General features: G+C 38.5%; 1 protein-coding gene across 1 annotated transcript in view; it reads right to left on the reverse strand.

The window, feature by feature from the left end:
* AHCTF1 (AT-hook containing transcription factor 1) overlaps positions 1 to 17577 on the reverse strand; it is a 45203-nt gene continuing 27626 nt past the window's right edge. Inside the window, exons 18-36 of the mRNA XM_054162335.1 lie at positions 16784 to 16907; positions 16640 to 16696; positions 15418 to 15564; positions 14493 to 14680; positions 14182 to 14326; positions 13949 to 14080; positions 13507 to 13654; positions 13262 to 13412; positions 12744 to 12851; positions 12170 to 12365; positions 11358 to 11555; positions 9441 to 9870; positions 8172 to 8274; positions 7740 to 7846; positions 6937 to 7118; positions 3098 to 4907; positions 2075 to 2208; positions 1340 to 1446; positions 1 to 714 (exon numbers count right to left, since the gene is read on the reverse strand). Of these exons, the coding sequence (XP_054018310.1) occupies positions 522 to 714; positions 1340 to 1446; positions 2075 to 2208; positions 3098 to 4907; positions 6937 to 7118; positions 7740 to 7846; positions 8172 to 8274; positions 9441 to 9870; positions 11358 to 11555; positions 12170 to 12365; positions 12744 to 12851; positions 13262 to 13412; positions 13507 to 13654; positions 13949 to 14080; positions 14182 to 14326; positions 14493 to 14680; positions 15418 to 15564; positions 16640 to 16696; positions 16784 to 16907 (4660 nt within the window). The 3' untranslated portion in view covers positions 1 to 521. The remainder of the gene's footprint in view (positions 715 to 1339; positions 1447 to 2074; positions 2209 to 3097; positions 4908 to 6936; positions 7119 to 7739; positions 7847 to 8171; positions 8275 to 9440; positions 9871 to 11357; positions 11556 to 12169; positions 12366 to 12743; positions 12852 to 13261; positions 13413 to 13506; positions 13655 to 13948; positions 14081 to 14181; positions 14327 to 14492; positions 14681 to 15417; positions 15565 to 16639; positions 16697 to 16783; positions 16908 to 17577) is intronic.

The following is a 17577-nucleotide window of genomic DNA, read 5'->3' on the forward strand; positions in this document are numbered from 1 at the left end:
AAACTACCGCTCTGTACTGCGAGACCAAGCACTTGTGCCAGAGTGTCAAACGCTTAGAAAATATAAACTAGCGTGGTTTAAATGTTCTCTTGGTTTGGGAACTGCAAGCAAACTTGTCTAAGCTTAAAAAGCTTTTTTGGCCTCAGCAACTCTGGCAAACCAACTTTAATGTTTCTGAGCAACACAGGCCATCCCATTATGCCCTCAAAAAGCTATCAGACAGTAAGCATATTGTGAAGTATACATTTTTATTTAACATTCCTAAAATAAGCTGTATTTACATATTATATAAATGTATGAAGTCTTAATATAAAATAGAAAACTGCATTGACTGAGGAAATCACACTCCATATGGAGTTACTTATTGAAAGACCATTTGTTTATGAAATTTTACAATAATTTATATAAATTATCTCTCCCAAATGAGTTTGGTTTGGGTTTTTTTTCCTTCCCTTTTTACTAACCCACACAATTCTGATGACTTTACAAACAGCGGTGTACATTAAAAACTTTAAAAACAGTTACAGCATCTTCCGGCGCACAACTGGCTTTGGAAAATTTGTCAGTCTGGTTTTGTTCTTTCGCAGAGTCTTCTCTGCCCCATCTGCAGTTTCTTTCTGTTTGCTTTTTGTTCCATCCACTGGACTTACAAAGGGAGAGATTAATTTTATTTCCACTGGTGGAGGTGACCAAGAACCTTCTTTTCTTGTGGCTCTGAAAGAGAGGTATCAAATGGGTATTTTTATTACCAACAGAATTTAGTAGAGGAAAAAGACCCTCTGAAATTACAAAATCAACACCAAAGAATTATTCGTGGGCTTCTTTGTACATAGGATCAAGGCAGAAAAGGTACAAAAAACAAGCTTCCTTTTGCTTTCATTCCTTACTATACTGCCCCAAGCATTCTCAGCAACTATCCATATAAGACTTCAGAGCCCTCCACTCCATCTTTTAAAAGCCAAACATCCCCAGTTTTCCAGAAGCAAGCAGAAAACATACCCAGAAACAAGTTTTCTTTGCTCATTTTCTGACGTACTCCTGCCTTGTATGGGGAACTAATGACCGTAAGAGTGTGGTTTCATAAGGCGAAATAAGGCAACATAAGAGCATGCCATCATTGCATAGAGTATCCACTTGCCCTTTTTTCTATTCCCTCCCTTTTCTATTTCCTTTAGAAAACTAAACTGTAAAGTGGGAAAAAGGTGCCTATTAGGCCAGCAAGCGGGACATGCTCATCAAGTCAGAGCAGAACCGCACAGCAAGTCAGGAAAAGTTGTATGACTAACAGCTGAAGTGCTACCAGAGGAATGCGAGTAACTGTTCAAGAAGAATATCATACTTGCTTGCTTTCTTCATTTTTGATTTTGCAGTTCTACCTCTCTTCATTTTTCCCTTTCCCACAGACTCTGTGGATTTGGTATCCTCCTCCTCTTTAGCTGGAAGCTCCTATGTTAAGGCAAAAAAATGTTACTTATGTAGAAGTTCTTACACTTCTGGAGAATACAAATGAATGTTTTTTTCATGTAGAAGTCATACAATCATAGAATTGTTAGGGTTGGAAGGGACCTCAAGGATCATCTGGTTCCAACCCCTCTGCCATGGGCAGGGACACCTCACACTAGATCAGGTTGCTCAGAGCCACATCCAGCCTGGCCTTGAAAACTTGCAGGGATAGGGCTTCTACCACCTCCCTGGGCAACCTGTTCCAGCATCTCACCACCCTCATGGTGAAGAACTTCTTGCTACCATGCCAAAGTTATTTCCAAAAGCATTACAGTTCCTCTCTGCAAAAACAAACCTTCTATCTCAAATTACTAAAATCCTAAAATTCAAATTCTAAAATTAACAGATAACACACAAGTAAGTTTAAGGAAAACCTTTTGTGTAAAGCAAAGCAATACTTATTAATTTTTGACTTACACTGATTTAAATTTGATTTTGTAGCTAGTTTTTATGAAGGAAAAAGGGAAAAAAAGGTTAGCTCAAAGGAAAAAGGCAAGGCATTGAAAAGTGTAACTTGGAAAAGTGGTATAAAGCCAAAGTCAAGAACATGAGACTAAGAGTTTTTACTTACTGGTTCTTTCACAATTTGGGAATTGCTAGATACATTTTTCCTCCTTGACCTCAAAAGAGGGGGTGAAAAGACAAATTGAGAAGACAAGTCTGGGTCTAAGTCCTTTAGCTGCACGGCCTGGTCTGTTTTTCCAGCTAAAATGACAATGCACTGTTAACAAGCATGTACATTTATACATAAGAGACAGTGATGTTAAGCTACAGCTGATAATCAAGAGCACAGTAGCTTCCTGAAATAACAAGTCCAATCAGGTTATAAACACTCCTTGCAGAGGTTATTTTTTTCCCTGGTTCTACCTCTTGGGATCCATTCTTTTACAATATATTGAGAAACAAAATATAGCCAGTCTAGTGACTTTACCTGTACTTATGTGGTATTCTGCTCAAGAGGCATCAGCAGGTATTGCATATCTCTGTAGAATGTTTGGCATGTACTTTTTCATAAAAAGAACTCTCTGTGCAGTAACTTCACTAACAAAGGATATGCCCAGGAAAAACAATCAGATAATTAAATGGTTGCATAGTGTGTTGCAAAATGCAGCTCATTTTAAGTCAAAGACTGAAAAAAATTGGAAGCATGTCTTCATTTCTCTTTTGGTGGAAGGGATGGCAATCACATATCACAGTATCACTGTATAACTAAGGTTGGAAGAGACCTCGAGGATCATCGAGTCCAACCTGTCACCACAGACCTCATGACTAGACCATGGCACCAAGTGCCACGTCCAATCTCCTCTTGAACACCTCCAGGGACGGTGAATTACCAGATACCCTACAGTTTTCCAAACTGATAGAAATTAAGCTCATCACAAAATTCAGCTTACATTTCATTTCACTCTGTGCCTCATCTGTTTCTACCACAACTAGCCAGCAAGTTATGGAGAGTTCAGTGGAAAGATCAACTGCCTCTTTCCAGTATTTTTATTTTGCAGTCTTTACAGTAATTAAAGCCTTACAGTCTGTTTTCTGTGGCTTTACAAAACAGCAGTATGTCCTATTTGGTGTATAAACTTAGTGTACCTACCTTTAAATTTCTTTGTCAGCTTTGTAAGAGGAGGAGAGAAAAGGAAAGACTCATTTTCCTCAACAGACAGTTTCTGATGCATGGCAGTTCTTTGAGATCTAGTTCTTGTAATACGATCTGTTAAAGTTCTTGATGCTTCACTGTGTCCTGATGGGTTCGTGACCTCAAGCAACAAAGGGCTACCTTCAGGTCCCTGGGGGAGGACCTCCTCTCCTGTGGTCTCCTCCAATACTGATTGTCCCTTTCTGCCCCGACGTCCTGTCCTTACTGTGGTCCTAGGTGTGGCCGATTCCTCATTTGGCTGTGCAGGTGTTTGTTCATCAGGGTCCGTTCTTTCTGGTTTAGCATGTGGAACTCTTCTTGTTCTCCTAGGAGTACCAAGTACTTCCACTTTCCCACCTGAATGTATGTCTTCCTGAGTAGAGAGAGATTCTGTGTCTGCCAAGAGATTTTGTGCCCCTTTCCTAGCACTTCTTCTAGGAGTGACAAGAAGCTTTAATTCTGTTTGAGGAAGAGATAACTTAGACAGATCAAGGTCAGAATTTTCTGAAAACTCTGATGAATTCATCTTTTTTCTTCTGCCTCTTTTAGTTGGCACAGGTAAAAGGGGTTGGTCACTAGGATGCACGTCTTGATCCTTCGCATTTTCAGTTAACTGTAAATTAATGCTTTTTGGTTTTCTTGCACTTCTGCTGGGGCTGGCTACCTTTTTTGTCTTATTATCAGTGTCAGTCTGGCCAGTTTCTTGATCTCCTGATGAACCTTTTTTCCCTCCTCTAGTCCTTTTGGGAGTACCAGAAGCAGTAATACCTTCAGCAAACGAAATTTCATCAGCCTCTTCCAAGAGTTTAGATGCAGCTTCCTTTGCCCTCCTTAATCCTCTTCTTGGAGTAACAGCTATAGACTGCATACTAATGGGCAATGTTTGTCCATCAGAATGGCTGCTTTCTGCTTTTTCTACATTAGTCTGTTTAGGCTTTCTCCCTCTCCTAGGAGTAACAGGCATCGCAGGTATTTGTACATCTTGCACCTTTTCTTCTGTTTGGAGACTAGATGTCTCAGATGCTTCTTTTGTTCTCCTGGTACTTCTCCTGGGAGACAGTGCAAACAGAACTGGTCCATCTGTCTTCAGTAGTTGCTGAGCACCTGCAGATGGAATACTTACACTTCTACTCAGCTGCCCCCTTGTGCGTGTTCTAGGAGTGATGGCATACTCTACTTGATGTCTACCGGTTTCCTCTTCCAATCCTTCTGGCACACTTGTTAAGGATGCTTTTTCCCTCTGGAATCTAGTCACCTTTTTACCTATAGATTGTTCTACAACTTCAGATGTAAATTCTTTACTTCTTGTGTCTTTGATTATATCCAGTAAGTTCTCAGCAATAGCCACCTTAATGGGTTCGGGAACATATGGGAGTGACTCTGCAATATTTTGAGATTCCTGATCACTAGTGACAGTGGACACAGAGTTTGTAGCATGTTCTTGCTTTTCAGTATTTCCTAAACTGTGCACAGGTTTTTCCTCTGTTGGGCCAGTTGCTTTAGAAGCTTCTGCTAAGGTAGGGTCTCCCAGCTCTGCTTCACCTTCTTCTCCTTCCAAGACTAAAGTAAAACTACTCTGAGATATAAAAAGCTCTGCATCTCCCTCAGCAGCATCACATTCACCATCTCCAGCATCAGGCACATCACACGCAAACTGCTGCTCTATAGCATCATAGTTGTATTGAAGACTGCCTGATGGATGGGGCTCACTGCACGATGTTTCAGGTGCTGCTTCTGAGGTTTGTGCCTTGACTGCACTCTCAATAACCTAAAGGTAAAAAATGTCTGTTAATGCATTAATTATCAAACAGGCTAACTACAGACTGAGCTAGACATAACTGAGGACAGTGAAATGTTGTTTTTCCTTTCAGATCACCATAGAATGGGAGCTGGAAACATCTGATGAACTCCCTACTGAGGTAAGAGTTTATGCGTTTAAGGGACAGAAACAGAGCGTTCAGTGTGTGCAGTCTCCTGCTTCATTTCTGAGATTTCTCTTTGTGGCAAGTGATTTCCCACCACCCATGAACAAAGTTGGCAGTTTTGCAATACAAGCTGTATACACAACTGGCAGTAATCACCACGTTGCAGTGCTTGCTTGATGAACCACAAATCCATGCAGAGTGACCAACTCTGTCTCTAAAATAGTCAAATACAGTTATGTCCCCAAAGTTTAATGCTTTAGTCACCATAGTTGTGATGGAAACAACCAAATTTGCCAGGTATCACATCCAATAACTCAACACAACACTTTATGGAATCACTAGGGTGGCATGAGACAATACATATATTCTGTATACTTTCACCTCATGATTTGTACTGAAATTATTCTTTCCTTCTGGAGCCAAATGAGATACTCAAGCTTTCACGTGGAGGACAAATGTAGTATCTCTTAGGTATTTCAAGTAACTCAAGATGGTCACAATAATTTAATCTATGTGTAAAGGTCTTTGTCCAGCCCTCTAAGGTTACCTAGCTAGCCAACAACAGCAGAAAGAAGTCAATTAACAAGAATCTCCAGAGAATCTAATTATTTTCTTCCCTCTTGATTTGCCAAAAGTTGCTGAAATGTCAGGGCAACATGCCATGCTTCAAAACTAAAGAAATAAGTTTGCATAAGCTTCCCTATTACACTTACAAATCTACAGAGAAGAAAACATTAAGTACTTTGTCCTAAATTCAGTGAATGTCAACAAGCCAAAAAGAAAGGCTTGCACAGAAATCAGTGAGAACCAGTTCTAATGAAAGCAAAAAAATGTTTAGTGTACTACATGAATGTCTGCAGAAGTGTGTGATTGCCTCATGTACGTGCTGCTCCCTTCTTCCCATGGCACATTTTCTATTTACTCTCTTATGTAATTCATGTCTTTCCAAGTCTATAATCATCTTCTCTGCAACACTGTCCTAAATCCTCAAGCCCACATACGCTAAAGAAGTGACTGCCTATTTAACATCATCTGAAATCTGAGGCACTTAAAAACCTTTTCTGTTACATGAGACCTATCTGTATGTGGTACACCTACATTTCAGTTTGTATTTCACTCCAACTATTATTAATTCCTGTGAATATAATCCTACATGAAACTGACAGTGTACCCTAGATGGCACTTAGAGGTCATCCACAATGAATCCATCAGCCCCAGCAGAACCAAGAACAGGCAAAAAACCTGAGACACTGTAGTCCTAATTTTCAGTCCATGTGAATAACCTTTTAAAATTTCTATTTTACAAAGTTGAGATATTACAAAAATGAATGCTTACACTGAAAAGTTTTAGACAGCTGAAAGTATCTTGATACTGAAATAAAGTCATTACTGGGAATTCTGTTTATATTAATAAGGAACTAACAATAAACGATCTTGGCACCTACATCATTCTAAAAATTAGTTTGGTTCCCACATTATTTTGTCATTTGGTAAATGGCTCCCAGTATCAAAAAGCTGCACTCCCCAGCTCTTCTACTGTCTTTAACATTAAAACTCTTTATGTTTCAGGTCAGATAAATATTTAAGTTCTACTAAACTAAATGAAAACATGGTTATTTAGAAAAAAACAACAAACAACTAAGCTTTAGACCTTCTGTTTTCTACTACTGACTCAAAGACCTGTGTTCTAGGTACAGAAAATGCACAGGAGAAAAATGTATCTGCCCTTACCTAATAAGGTTTTAACTTGTGTTAGCCAGCTCAAGAAACTGCAATGTTTTTGCATGCCTTCTAATTGTCAGTAAGACAGCACCGTCCTCAATTAGCAAATTATTTTCTCTTTTATAGAAAATGGGAAACTAGTTTACTTACATTAATTTCCTCAGTTTTAGGAAGATTGTTAGAAACCATTATTTCTTCCTGTGGAGAAGTGACTTCTTCAAATTTGGCTGCTTCTAGGTTACTTTCTTTAGGTAAATCCACACACTTCCCTTCAAGGCGATTCTGTGAGCGAGCACTGACTGCATCCTCCCCGTCATGGACACTTAACACAGCTGAAAGATTTATGGAAATTTTAACTTATCTGTGATATAAATGATACAGGTTTAAGCAACAACAAGTCACAGAGGGACCAGGAGCCAACAATACAGTTCTCCCATCTGCAACATACATTGCACTTTCTCCAAAAAGCAGAAGCCAAAACTACCTCTCTGGTAAAAGAGGAAATCTCCCAACAACAACAGAAAACAAGCAGAATGGGAAAAATAGCTGGCAAGTCCAGAGAGAAAAAAGAACAAAGGAACATTGACAGCTAGTTATTCTTCATAGCTTCAATACCAATACTTCATTATCTTTTAAAATAGTAACTCAAGCAGCAGATCCCACACAATGCAAATTAGTAGCGTTATACAGCATTAAAATAAATGCTGATGTCTCCTTCTAATAGTTTAAATTCTGTCAGTTTTCTCAGTATCATTATGAAGAACAGGAACATTCACTATGCATTTCCTACAAGAACCTTCTTTGAGGAAGGGACGCTCTCGACAGTTCAAGGAAAGTTAGCAGTAACACCCAAGTACTTCACTCTGAGACACATGTAGTAGGTACCGCGAACTGCACATTCTACTTCACAAGTTCAGCTACCTTAACTCATGTACCTCCAATACTGTACATACTTTCATTGTCTGCCTCCACTGATTCAGAAAGCTGTGGGTTTGTTGCACTTGGTAAGGCCTTTTCTTTTGATGAAGAGGACATCTGGGACTCCAGGTGGTTTGTTTCGCTTCAGGAACAGAAAGAGAGACATTAATCATAAAGCTTCAAAATAAACCATGAAGAACTTTTACAAATTACTTTCTCACTGCAAAACCTTGGAAGTTGGAAGTCTTTCACACCGTATGTTAGTGTCCGCAGTGATTTTAGAAAAAAAAGGCCCAAATTGACAGCCAAATCATTTCTGTTCAGAGACAGAAAGAAACAGAAGAGCTGTTGTATTTAAGAACACAGGAAAGAACCAATACCAGATTAAAATCATTCTTTTCAAACACAGGGAAGCCTGCAGTTACATGTTGTGTGAAACTCAAGATGCATCTCTTTTGTAAACTTACCCTTCACTTGCAGTCCCAAAAGTAGCAGCCTCGGCAGCTTTAAACACCAATTGACTGTCCTTTGGAAGGGTAAGACATTCAGCATTTGGTTCTTCCACACATCCTACAAATGTAAGATAGATGGATGACTTCCCTGATGCACAGACATTCTCTTTGGATATTTATCTCATTCCAGCAATGCTTCTATCCTTTCTTGACCCTATTTCCCCTCTACCACAAGAAAGCATCTAAGGTCTTTTCTTGTCCTTTCCTTTAGTGATTAACTGGTAGTGCTGAAATCCAACTGCTTGCTAATCTGTTTTTAACCTAAACAGATTCAATTTTAGAAACATCTCCCCTGTCTTCTACTATCTGCTGCTTCCAGATTCAGCAATTAACTCTACAGACAGCATGGAATAGCACTTTTTTTATGAAGAGCTGAAAGGACTGAGTGCTGTATGTCAACACAGTTGGCCATAGCTGTGTTTGTACACCTCCTCCCCGCTCCTGCACCAATTTCATTACCAACTCTTCGTCACTGCTCACAAGCTAGTGAGCTGTTTCTTTTCTAATCTGCCAGCACACCTGCTTGTATGAGCATATCCTCAGCACCTCCTGGCTTGAATGAATCCAGTTAAGCTAAATTACCAAAGACCAGATGAAATACAAGGCTGCACAAACTATTGAGCCAGCAAAACAAGCAAATATAGCTGGAATGAGAAACAGGTAATAGAATCATAGAATTCTTAGGGTTGGAAGGGACCTCAAGGATCATCTAGTTCCAACCCCCCTGCCCATGGGCAAGGACACCTCACACTAGATCAGGCTGCTCAGAGCCACATCCAGCCTGACAACACACAAGCAGACTCAAGAAAACTATTTAACTGAGCACTAATGAGATGGTTAGGGCAAAAAAAGGAAAAAATCTATCTAGTCAAAGTACTAAGCTTGCTGTAAAAACCCTGTAGCCCACGGAAGTGCTCCTGAAACATAACCAGAAGCCTAAGCTTTTAACTCATATCCCTCACAAAACTTGCACAAATCACTGCAGCCTCTCAGCTGCAATTGCACACAAGTAATGCCAGCCAAAGCCACTATATATTCATAATGGCAAGGATTCCCAAACCAAAAAGGATACAGAATACAGGAACAACTTTAAAAGTCTAGGATAAGGAAGTGCCCAGGACACTAGCGAATACTCATTGTTAACTGCTGCAATTATCAGCAATTTAAACTTTTGAAGACATTTGAATATTTCAGAAACTTAAGTAATCACAAGATGAAACACACCAGCTTCTTTTCCTAGTTCTGATGAATCTAGTTGTTCTGTCTGGAAAGGTTTGTCTTCAACCATTTCACTGTCTTCTGTCTTCTCTAATTCATGAAAATCAGCAGGTTGTTCAGTGGAAGCATTAGCTGGTTTAGCAGCTATAAAGATGACATCATCTTCAAAATCGTCAGGTGATTTTGCATCATGATATTCCAGAGTAGTTTGGTCTGACCTGACAGAAAAGTTACTGTTTTCTTTGCTGACATCCATTGTCCCCAAACCATCTCCAGGTATGCTTTCTGAAGACTCTTCCATTTCAGCACGATCATCCTCAGTATTGCTCAGAGCAAACAGAGCTGGTTTATGTCTGCTTTCAGACCAAGAATCCTCCACCACTCCATGATGCTGCTCAGATGAAGCTCCAGATAATGCTTTATCATACTCTGTTACCTGTTTAGGAAAAAAAAAAAGTTTCATCATGAGTAACATGCACATGCTTCTTCTCAAAGCTAGAAAAGAACAAACATACTGGTATCTTAAATTTTACAAGCATCACCTGTTATAACCTGGAGTGAATACTGAACTGAACAGTTGAAGAACAGTGTCTTACAAGTATTTGTGTTCACCCTCTGAGGTAACTCAGGGAACCATTTCTACTGAAACACTCATTTTCTTGACACATTCCCTTCTAAACAGCCTTTCATCTAATCAACATTCATCATTCTTTCACTAATACTTCCTAATGTTGCCTGGAAGTAAGACCTGCCATTACACCTACTTTTCTTCTTTCTGAAAGGTGAGTCTGCTATTCCATGGCAACCTTCCAGTGGAATTTTCTCTGGGGTTACAGCTCCCAAAATACAGATGCACAATTAGCAATCTGACATTAGATGAAAGCAGATGTAACACAACACTTCAGAAATTCCAGGCACTACAAAATGAATTGTCATTCTAGCACATGACCTTGGAGAATTAAGATAATTTGGGTTTTGTAAGCTCTTGCTTCTGCTGTCATCATCTAAAGGCCGTTCATTTTCAAGCTTGCCTGTTCAACTTGCATTCACAACTCAAATACTTTAGTGTTCACTATGTCTGTAGTTTGGAACGAGCAAATCAATCTGGCCACACCACATTATTAGTAAGAACTTCATCTAGGAGAGAGCGCCTCTTGTTACCGTTGCAGTAAAAGGTATGATAAATACAAATTATAGCAGCTTTTGGGCACGTGTGCAGAAAGCTCATGCATGTAGGTACTGGCACATGCCCCACTCTGCTCCTGTTCTCAGTATGTTATACAGCAACTCAGCAACTCCATGATAAACTGAATCAGGGAATCCAAATTACACAACAGAAGGAGTAAAAGGAGGCAAATTTCAGATGGACCAACTTCATTTGCTGATTATACGACTGCTATCCATAGTTAAAGGTGAGAAGCAAAACCCAAGAACTCTAAGGTTAGAGAACAGACAACAGTACAGCTCTCTTCATTAGGAGTCTATTTTTATCATAATTTAAGCAAATCCAGTACTGTGAAAAGAGAGACAAAGTAAATGCAGCTCCTGTCTTCTCTTGCTTTCAAAGAGGTTCAACTAGCAAAGCTTACAAACCCAAACAATTGGCTTGATCCATATTCTTTACCTTCCTGCCATACCACCACGTGAAAAGGCACAGCAGGCAGCTGAAGTAGCAACTTGGAGCAATCACAGTTCCTTAAGGCACTTCAGTGACAGCTGCTGGGGTCACTGATGGTCCTGCTGGCATAAGATGTTATGGATGGTCTAACCTCGCTGGTTTTCCCCAAATTCAAGTCTGCCATTCTCATTTGCAATTCCTGCTCTCAGCTTAAGGCGTTTACACAATTTTTAAAAAACCTTAAGTCACATCATGGTCTAAAAAGCCTTTAACTGGAAAAAATCACAAACCACAGCCCAGCTTACCCCAACAGTCCATTTTGCTTTTGAGTTGTCTTCCCTGAAAGATATTCTAGGTTCCTTTGCTCGTAGAGGAGGAGTAACTGATCGTCCTGGAGATGCAGACGGAGTTGCTAGGGGTGTGGTGCGAAGGCTAGATCTGAGAATAGACTGAGGGGTAAACCCAGGAAAACCAGAAGCAGATGTGGCCAACATTTTAGCTCTCTATGATCATAAAGAAATAATAACATTTCATTTAAAATCAGGTAAATCTTCAAACCAGAAGACTTCACTTGTCAAAACTATTAGTTTAAATTACAAACTGAGTTTATACCAGCAGAGAGAACTGTCTAACATCTGCACTGCTCTTTTTCCAAAGGTATGACAATCTTAATAAATCACCACACTTTTTATATTTCTTCTGCCTTTTTTAATGTCAAAATGTTACCCTAGTTACAGTTGACTGAAGACACTGCCATACATAATGGCAATCTGCAAAGCAACAGCTTAAAAAAAAACACCCCAACTTTAACTGACTTTGTTCCATGCAGTGAAGACAAGTGCATTTCACAAAGCTAAGGGACACCATGCAGACGGCAATTAACTTATAACTAAATTTTTCCTCTTCACAAGTATTCCCATGTACTGCTTCCCACAGGACTGTAAATGCAATAACCACAAGCATACTGAAAATATTCTGCCAACTGAAATCAACAGCATTTACGCTAAATATTTGGTGGTTTTATTTTAAACAAAGTTTATGGAGTTTTAGGTTGGCTAGTTCTTACTGTTTGGTTGTGGGTTTTTTGGTGGGGTTGGTTTTGTTCTAAAGTACAAACCTTAACCACAAGAGGAGTCTGTAGCAAATTCAACTCTGGTGCTCCTGAAAAATTCTTTTGAGAGTTGGAAGAATACATATTTGATTTCAATGGGCTGAATGCCATGAATGAAGTAGAAGGTCTGCATGGTGACTGCCAGCTACCACCCTGTGCTGCAGAATCTGAAGGAACAGGACGAACCACCAAATCCAGCAATCTGTTAAGACAAACAGTTTAAAATATAAAATAAAGAAACGGGAAAAACATCATGCTGCATTCGAGAAATCTGTTGGGGTGACATATCAGGCTCATTAATATTGCTTCAAATTTCATACCTAATTTCCTAAATAACTGCAAGGCAAGAGTAATGCAATTTTAAGTTCCACAAGTTAGGTTCATTCCCATGGCAGCAGAAAATTCACCTACATTTCAACACTGGAACCACTTCAAACTCTCCACTTAGTTGTGTCCCAAAGCTGACCTTTTCTTTAACAGACACAAAACTCAATGCAAAGAGAACACTCTGCAAGCACAACATATACACTCATGTACAAGAGTATATTTTAGAAATATTCATTGTCTAGAGCTACTGTACCTGGAACATTTCTGTGACGATTTTGTAACTGGTGTCCCCACAAACGCATCCCGCAACTCTGCATCAAGGAGAGGAGATGGTAGGACTGGTGGCTCTGTAGCTCTAGGACTAGAATTAAAAAGGATTATCTAACTGAATTTCATGGCCCTGAAGTCCAAACACACCGGAATTTAAGTTTATTTGACCATACCACCTGTAGGAAAATTAATGCTAGCTTCTTTTCCACTCTTCATAATTCTGCCCATTTTGCAGTAAAAAAAGGTAGAAATGAAGCAGAAACTGGGCAGGCAGTGGTAAAAGATTACTGTTTGATCACACAATCAAGTCCATTGCAATCTATACACCAAGAGGTTGTTGGTAAATCATACTGCTTTTGATGAATTGATTCTTACACATTCTATACTTTATGTGCAAAAAAGCCAAGTGAATCTTTATTCAGGTGCACTTCCCAGCAAAACACTAACATCATTCAAACGGATTTGTCTCTCAAGGCTAAACTTTGTTTAAAGTCTGCTTACCTATCATACTGTGAGACACTGGTTTTCTGCTCATTTCCTATCCATACTTCTCCAATTTTGGAAAGTACATTACTGATGAAAGTTGATCTTGTATGCATATTTCCTGCTTTAGCTTGTTTTGTAACTGTTGATAATGGCTTTGGTCTTGATACTGCAAAGCAAAAGGGAAAAATGATCACCCTTGTGTAATCAAAACAATGATTAGTGGTCTGTTATACTATTATACTTCCCCCCCTAAAAATTACCTTCTCTTAAGATTGACGAAGGCAAGTGGTAAGGCCTGGCTCTCTCTTCCGCCAGCTTCCTCTGAACTCTAGGAAGGATCTTGCCGTATTGGTCTAATATGTAATTTCTGGCAACTGCTCTCTCTCTCAAGTGAGGATCTCGATCATTCTGATGAATGGAAAGCAGAAAGTTACATTGCAAGACACTGCACAGATCTGTGCCGTTTCTACTTAAGAGAATACATTTCCTCTACAGATACAGTAAAATACATTCAGTAGTGTTGGAATCTTGAAATAGTCTGTTCAACTTCTGGGTTCAGATGTAACTTCAGGTGTACAAACTTACTCCTGCTTCTTTACATAACGGTTTAAAAAACCTAAAGCAGGATTTCTACTGAGTACTATGAAAAACTGTCAGTAACACCTATCAGAAACTTGCACCCTTGACAAAACTTACACTTACCAGAAGATTAACATTCATTGACCGATTCAGCTGTAGTGCTGGGATGTAGTTGGCACGCTGCAGATGGTAGACTAAAAGAAATTCAGGATTCTGGATGCCAGCATTGGTCTGTAAAAACTTCTCCAAACACTCCTAGGAGAAACAACGTATTTCCAAAATCCATTATGATTCTGATGCTTTTTTCCCCCCCAACATATATATTAATAAGATCTTATTATCTCCTCCATACTTACTTGTTCAGTGTCTGTGAAAGGTAGCTTCAGCAAGTCTTCCATTAGTCCCATCTCCTGACAGATTTCATACATATGTTTTAACAGCTCTTCTATGTTTAACTTAGTGGTATGTTGCTGCAACAAACCCCATGCCTCCACCATGCACCTGTAATGATTTTTTTTGATGTGTAAAGGAATATTAATAGTATAAGCAAAAATATTCCCCCAAATTGATGTATTTAAAGTTTAAGGGAAATTTAAGGAATGATTTGGGGCTTTTTATTTTCTACCTTTCACAATATTTGAATGCCAAAGTGGTGGAATTTCTTTACCTATTGGACAACAACACAGTGAGGAAAAGCCGCACTTCACTACTGCTCGACATTGATGGCCTCATCATCTGTATGTATCTGAGGGCTCGCCTATGCTCTCCTTGGCACATGAGGGATTGAATAATCCTCGTATGTTGCCACGACACAGTTTTGATTGTAGCTGGATGAAAGAGCAGGGCCAGTGAATTCTGTGGAAGTTAGAGACCAGGTCTATTATGATATATGCATACAGGCATGTAACAATCTTTTAAAAGTTTCTTAAGGGTGAATGTGTGTTAAATAAACTTATATGACAAACTAATGAAATACTTGATACAGGAGATGCAAATAAAAATTCTTACTATCTCCAGAAAAAAAAAATCAGTTGGTCATGAAGAACAAAGCAAGTGCTTTAAAAGGAGTAATTCACACTTTTCTGAGGTAACTAAATCTTCATATACAAATGCTGGTTGTAATAAATACATAACTAAATAACGAACTGATCTCCCAGAAGCAGACATTAGCATTGTGACAGGCAAAAAACAACTTTCAGCAGCAGAAAGAGCGTGAATAAGATGGAAAAGTCTCTTTTGCTGTCTTCTGTCTCAAATCTTGCTGCTATGATCATAGTTTCAGTATTTAATGTACCCGAACCACTCTTTTTGAGAAAGTACTCAACTGGTCTGCTGAAAATAACCTAAACCGATGGTTTTGAAAATGCCAATGTCAAACATTATTAAAACTGATTTATTCTGAACTTTTCATGAACTTCCTGTCAAAGTAATTAAAAAAAATAAAATAATTTACTGACGATGTCAAAACAACATTACCAAAAAACAGCTAACATTTATTATCTATTATTAGCTAAACATCACTTTAAAAAGAAAATTTGTAGATTACATCTTTGTACTGTAATGTATGTATAACTGAACTGTAACATACTTACTTCATAATCATTGTGATCAAGAAGCCAAAAGCCTTGAATAAGCTTCACAAGACCCCAGGGGATAGCAAAGGCAGTTGGGAAGGAGTCAATTGAAGCTTGTGTTTTATTTGGAAAGGAATGCATGATATCTAGCAGCAAGTAAATTGTCTGATATTGAGTATCCAATTAAGGCTAATAATTTTTTAAGACCAAAATTTCATCATATTTAGAAAAACAATGAAATATGAATACAGAAGTGGTAGCAAGCAGAAAACAGGAATGTGTTGGTCTTGCCATTTTGAGCTATTATAACCTGAATATAGTCAGGTCCTAAACACAAAATAGCATTCTGAATAAACAGCCAGAAATACATACTCTTTGATTTCTGCAAGGCATTCAAAAAGCTTGTCTTTAAATACCTGAGTTACAAACTCAAGCTCTCTCCTTTCCAGAGTCTATGAAACAGTGTAAATTATGGTGTCGTACAATGCAGCTTAGTTCTCAATGATTAAAATTAGATTTAAATCACTAAGGGGATCACCACTGGGAGTATCTTTTTTTTTTTCCCGACATCCAGTTTTAGGAACATACTCTAATAAGACTGATTTAAGATACAACTGTTTTTAAATCCCTTGCTGTGTAGGCTCCATTCTTGGGTTTAAGCAACAAAAGGAATTTTGTACATTTCGGTATCCTAAAAAGATTCTGCTCAATGACTTTTCTCTCTGTTATTCTGTGTGCCTGCCCTTTTAATGGAGCAAAAGCAAGCACTGTGATGGAAAAAAAAAAATCAACACTTTCAGCAAAAATCAGGTACTGGTAAACCACTGTTAGAAAGCCTTTTGCTCTGTAGCAGCCTACTTTAGTGCATCATTGTAGTAAGCAGCCATTGCTACAGATATGGATGATTGAAAAAAACACCCCACTGCATTTAGATTTTGAGAAAAACTAAAGAAGATTTTAACACTTCTTAGAAAATCACCTCACATCAGAAAAACTTTGCAACTAAACAAAACAAAACCAAAAAACCCCAAACCAACCACCACCCAAAAAAAAATCATAAAGTCTGCAGTGCAAAGCAACAAAGCAATGCCTCTGACTGACAATTCTAAACTACGTTTTCCATTTGCATCATGTTTGAAACGTAAGCTAAAAGAAGGTTACTAAATACATACATGACAAAGACTGGAGAAAATTTACATACATACACTGAAGGAGTAAAAGTATTAGCTAGAAAGGATACAATTGCATGTTTGCAGCTTTCTTCAATGTTTTCTAGCAAATAGAGATCCAGCAATGCCTGAAAAGAAAAAAAAACAAACATTTTTTAAATGTTTTTTTGAGGAGAGAGGTTATTCTTACTGTTTTCATTGAATGCAACACTCACATGTAAACTAGCAGGTGGGTATTTCCCAGTTCCTCCTTCATCTCTCCGCCACAGTTTCTCAACTTTGTCTCCTAACTGGGAAACCATTCCATCAATCATCAAGCAGTCAGAATCCCATTTTCCTCTGGAATAAAAGGTAGCAAGGATTTGGACAGAATGACACACTAATTCCAGCCTCTCAGCATTAACCAGTCAAAAAAACTAAAAGCTTCCATGAGTTGAAGAAAGAAACAAACATACAAATGCGTAATTAAGACTTGAAAGGCGCGCACACAAACATTTCTGAGTCAGATGAAAGACGATCATTAGACCATGCTGAATTACTAAAGGAGTTCAAAATATAAATCCTAAGAAGTTCTCTTCTTAAGAGAAAAGTTGCAACGACCTTTCAGCGTTTCAGGTTTTCTTTAGTTTATTGTATGTAGTACACAGGAAGTACAAAAAAAAGGCTTCTAAGTGCTAAAAACAACCACTCTCATACTGTCTAACAGAGGAAACATAATAGTATCAAAACAGCAGAACTATTCTTTACCACAAATCTAATGCTTCAAATTGGACTGCTCCAATAGAGAGCTGTGAAACAACATAATGAAAATTTCAGATTTTATTCTCAACATCTCGTTTTTGTTACTGAAAACCAAGTTATTTTTAGAAAGCTGAGCACATGGGTAAAATTCAGTATACTATCATAGGCAGCATTTCTGTTTCTATACACATACCATTACAACCATGGATGGCTGAATCTTTAAAAAAATCACATTTTTCAAAAGTCCATAACAGTTTTCTGCTGACTG

The sequence above is a fragment of the Dryobates pubescens genome, chromosome 6 (genome assembly GCF_014839835.1).
Source record: "Dryobates pubescens isolate bDryPub1 chromosome 6, bDryPub1.pri, whole genome shotgun sequence".
NCBI classification, from domain to species: domain Eukaryota; kingdom Metazoa; phylum Chordata; class Aves; order Piciformes; family Picidae; genus Dryobates; species Dryobates pubescens.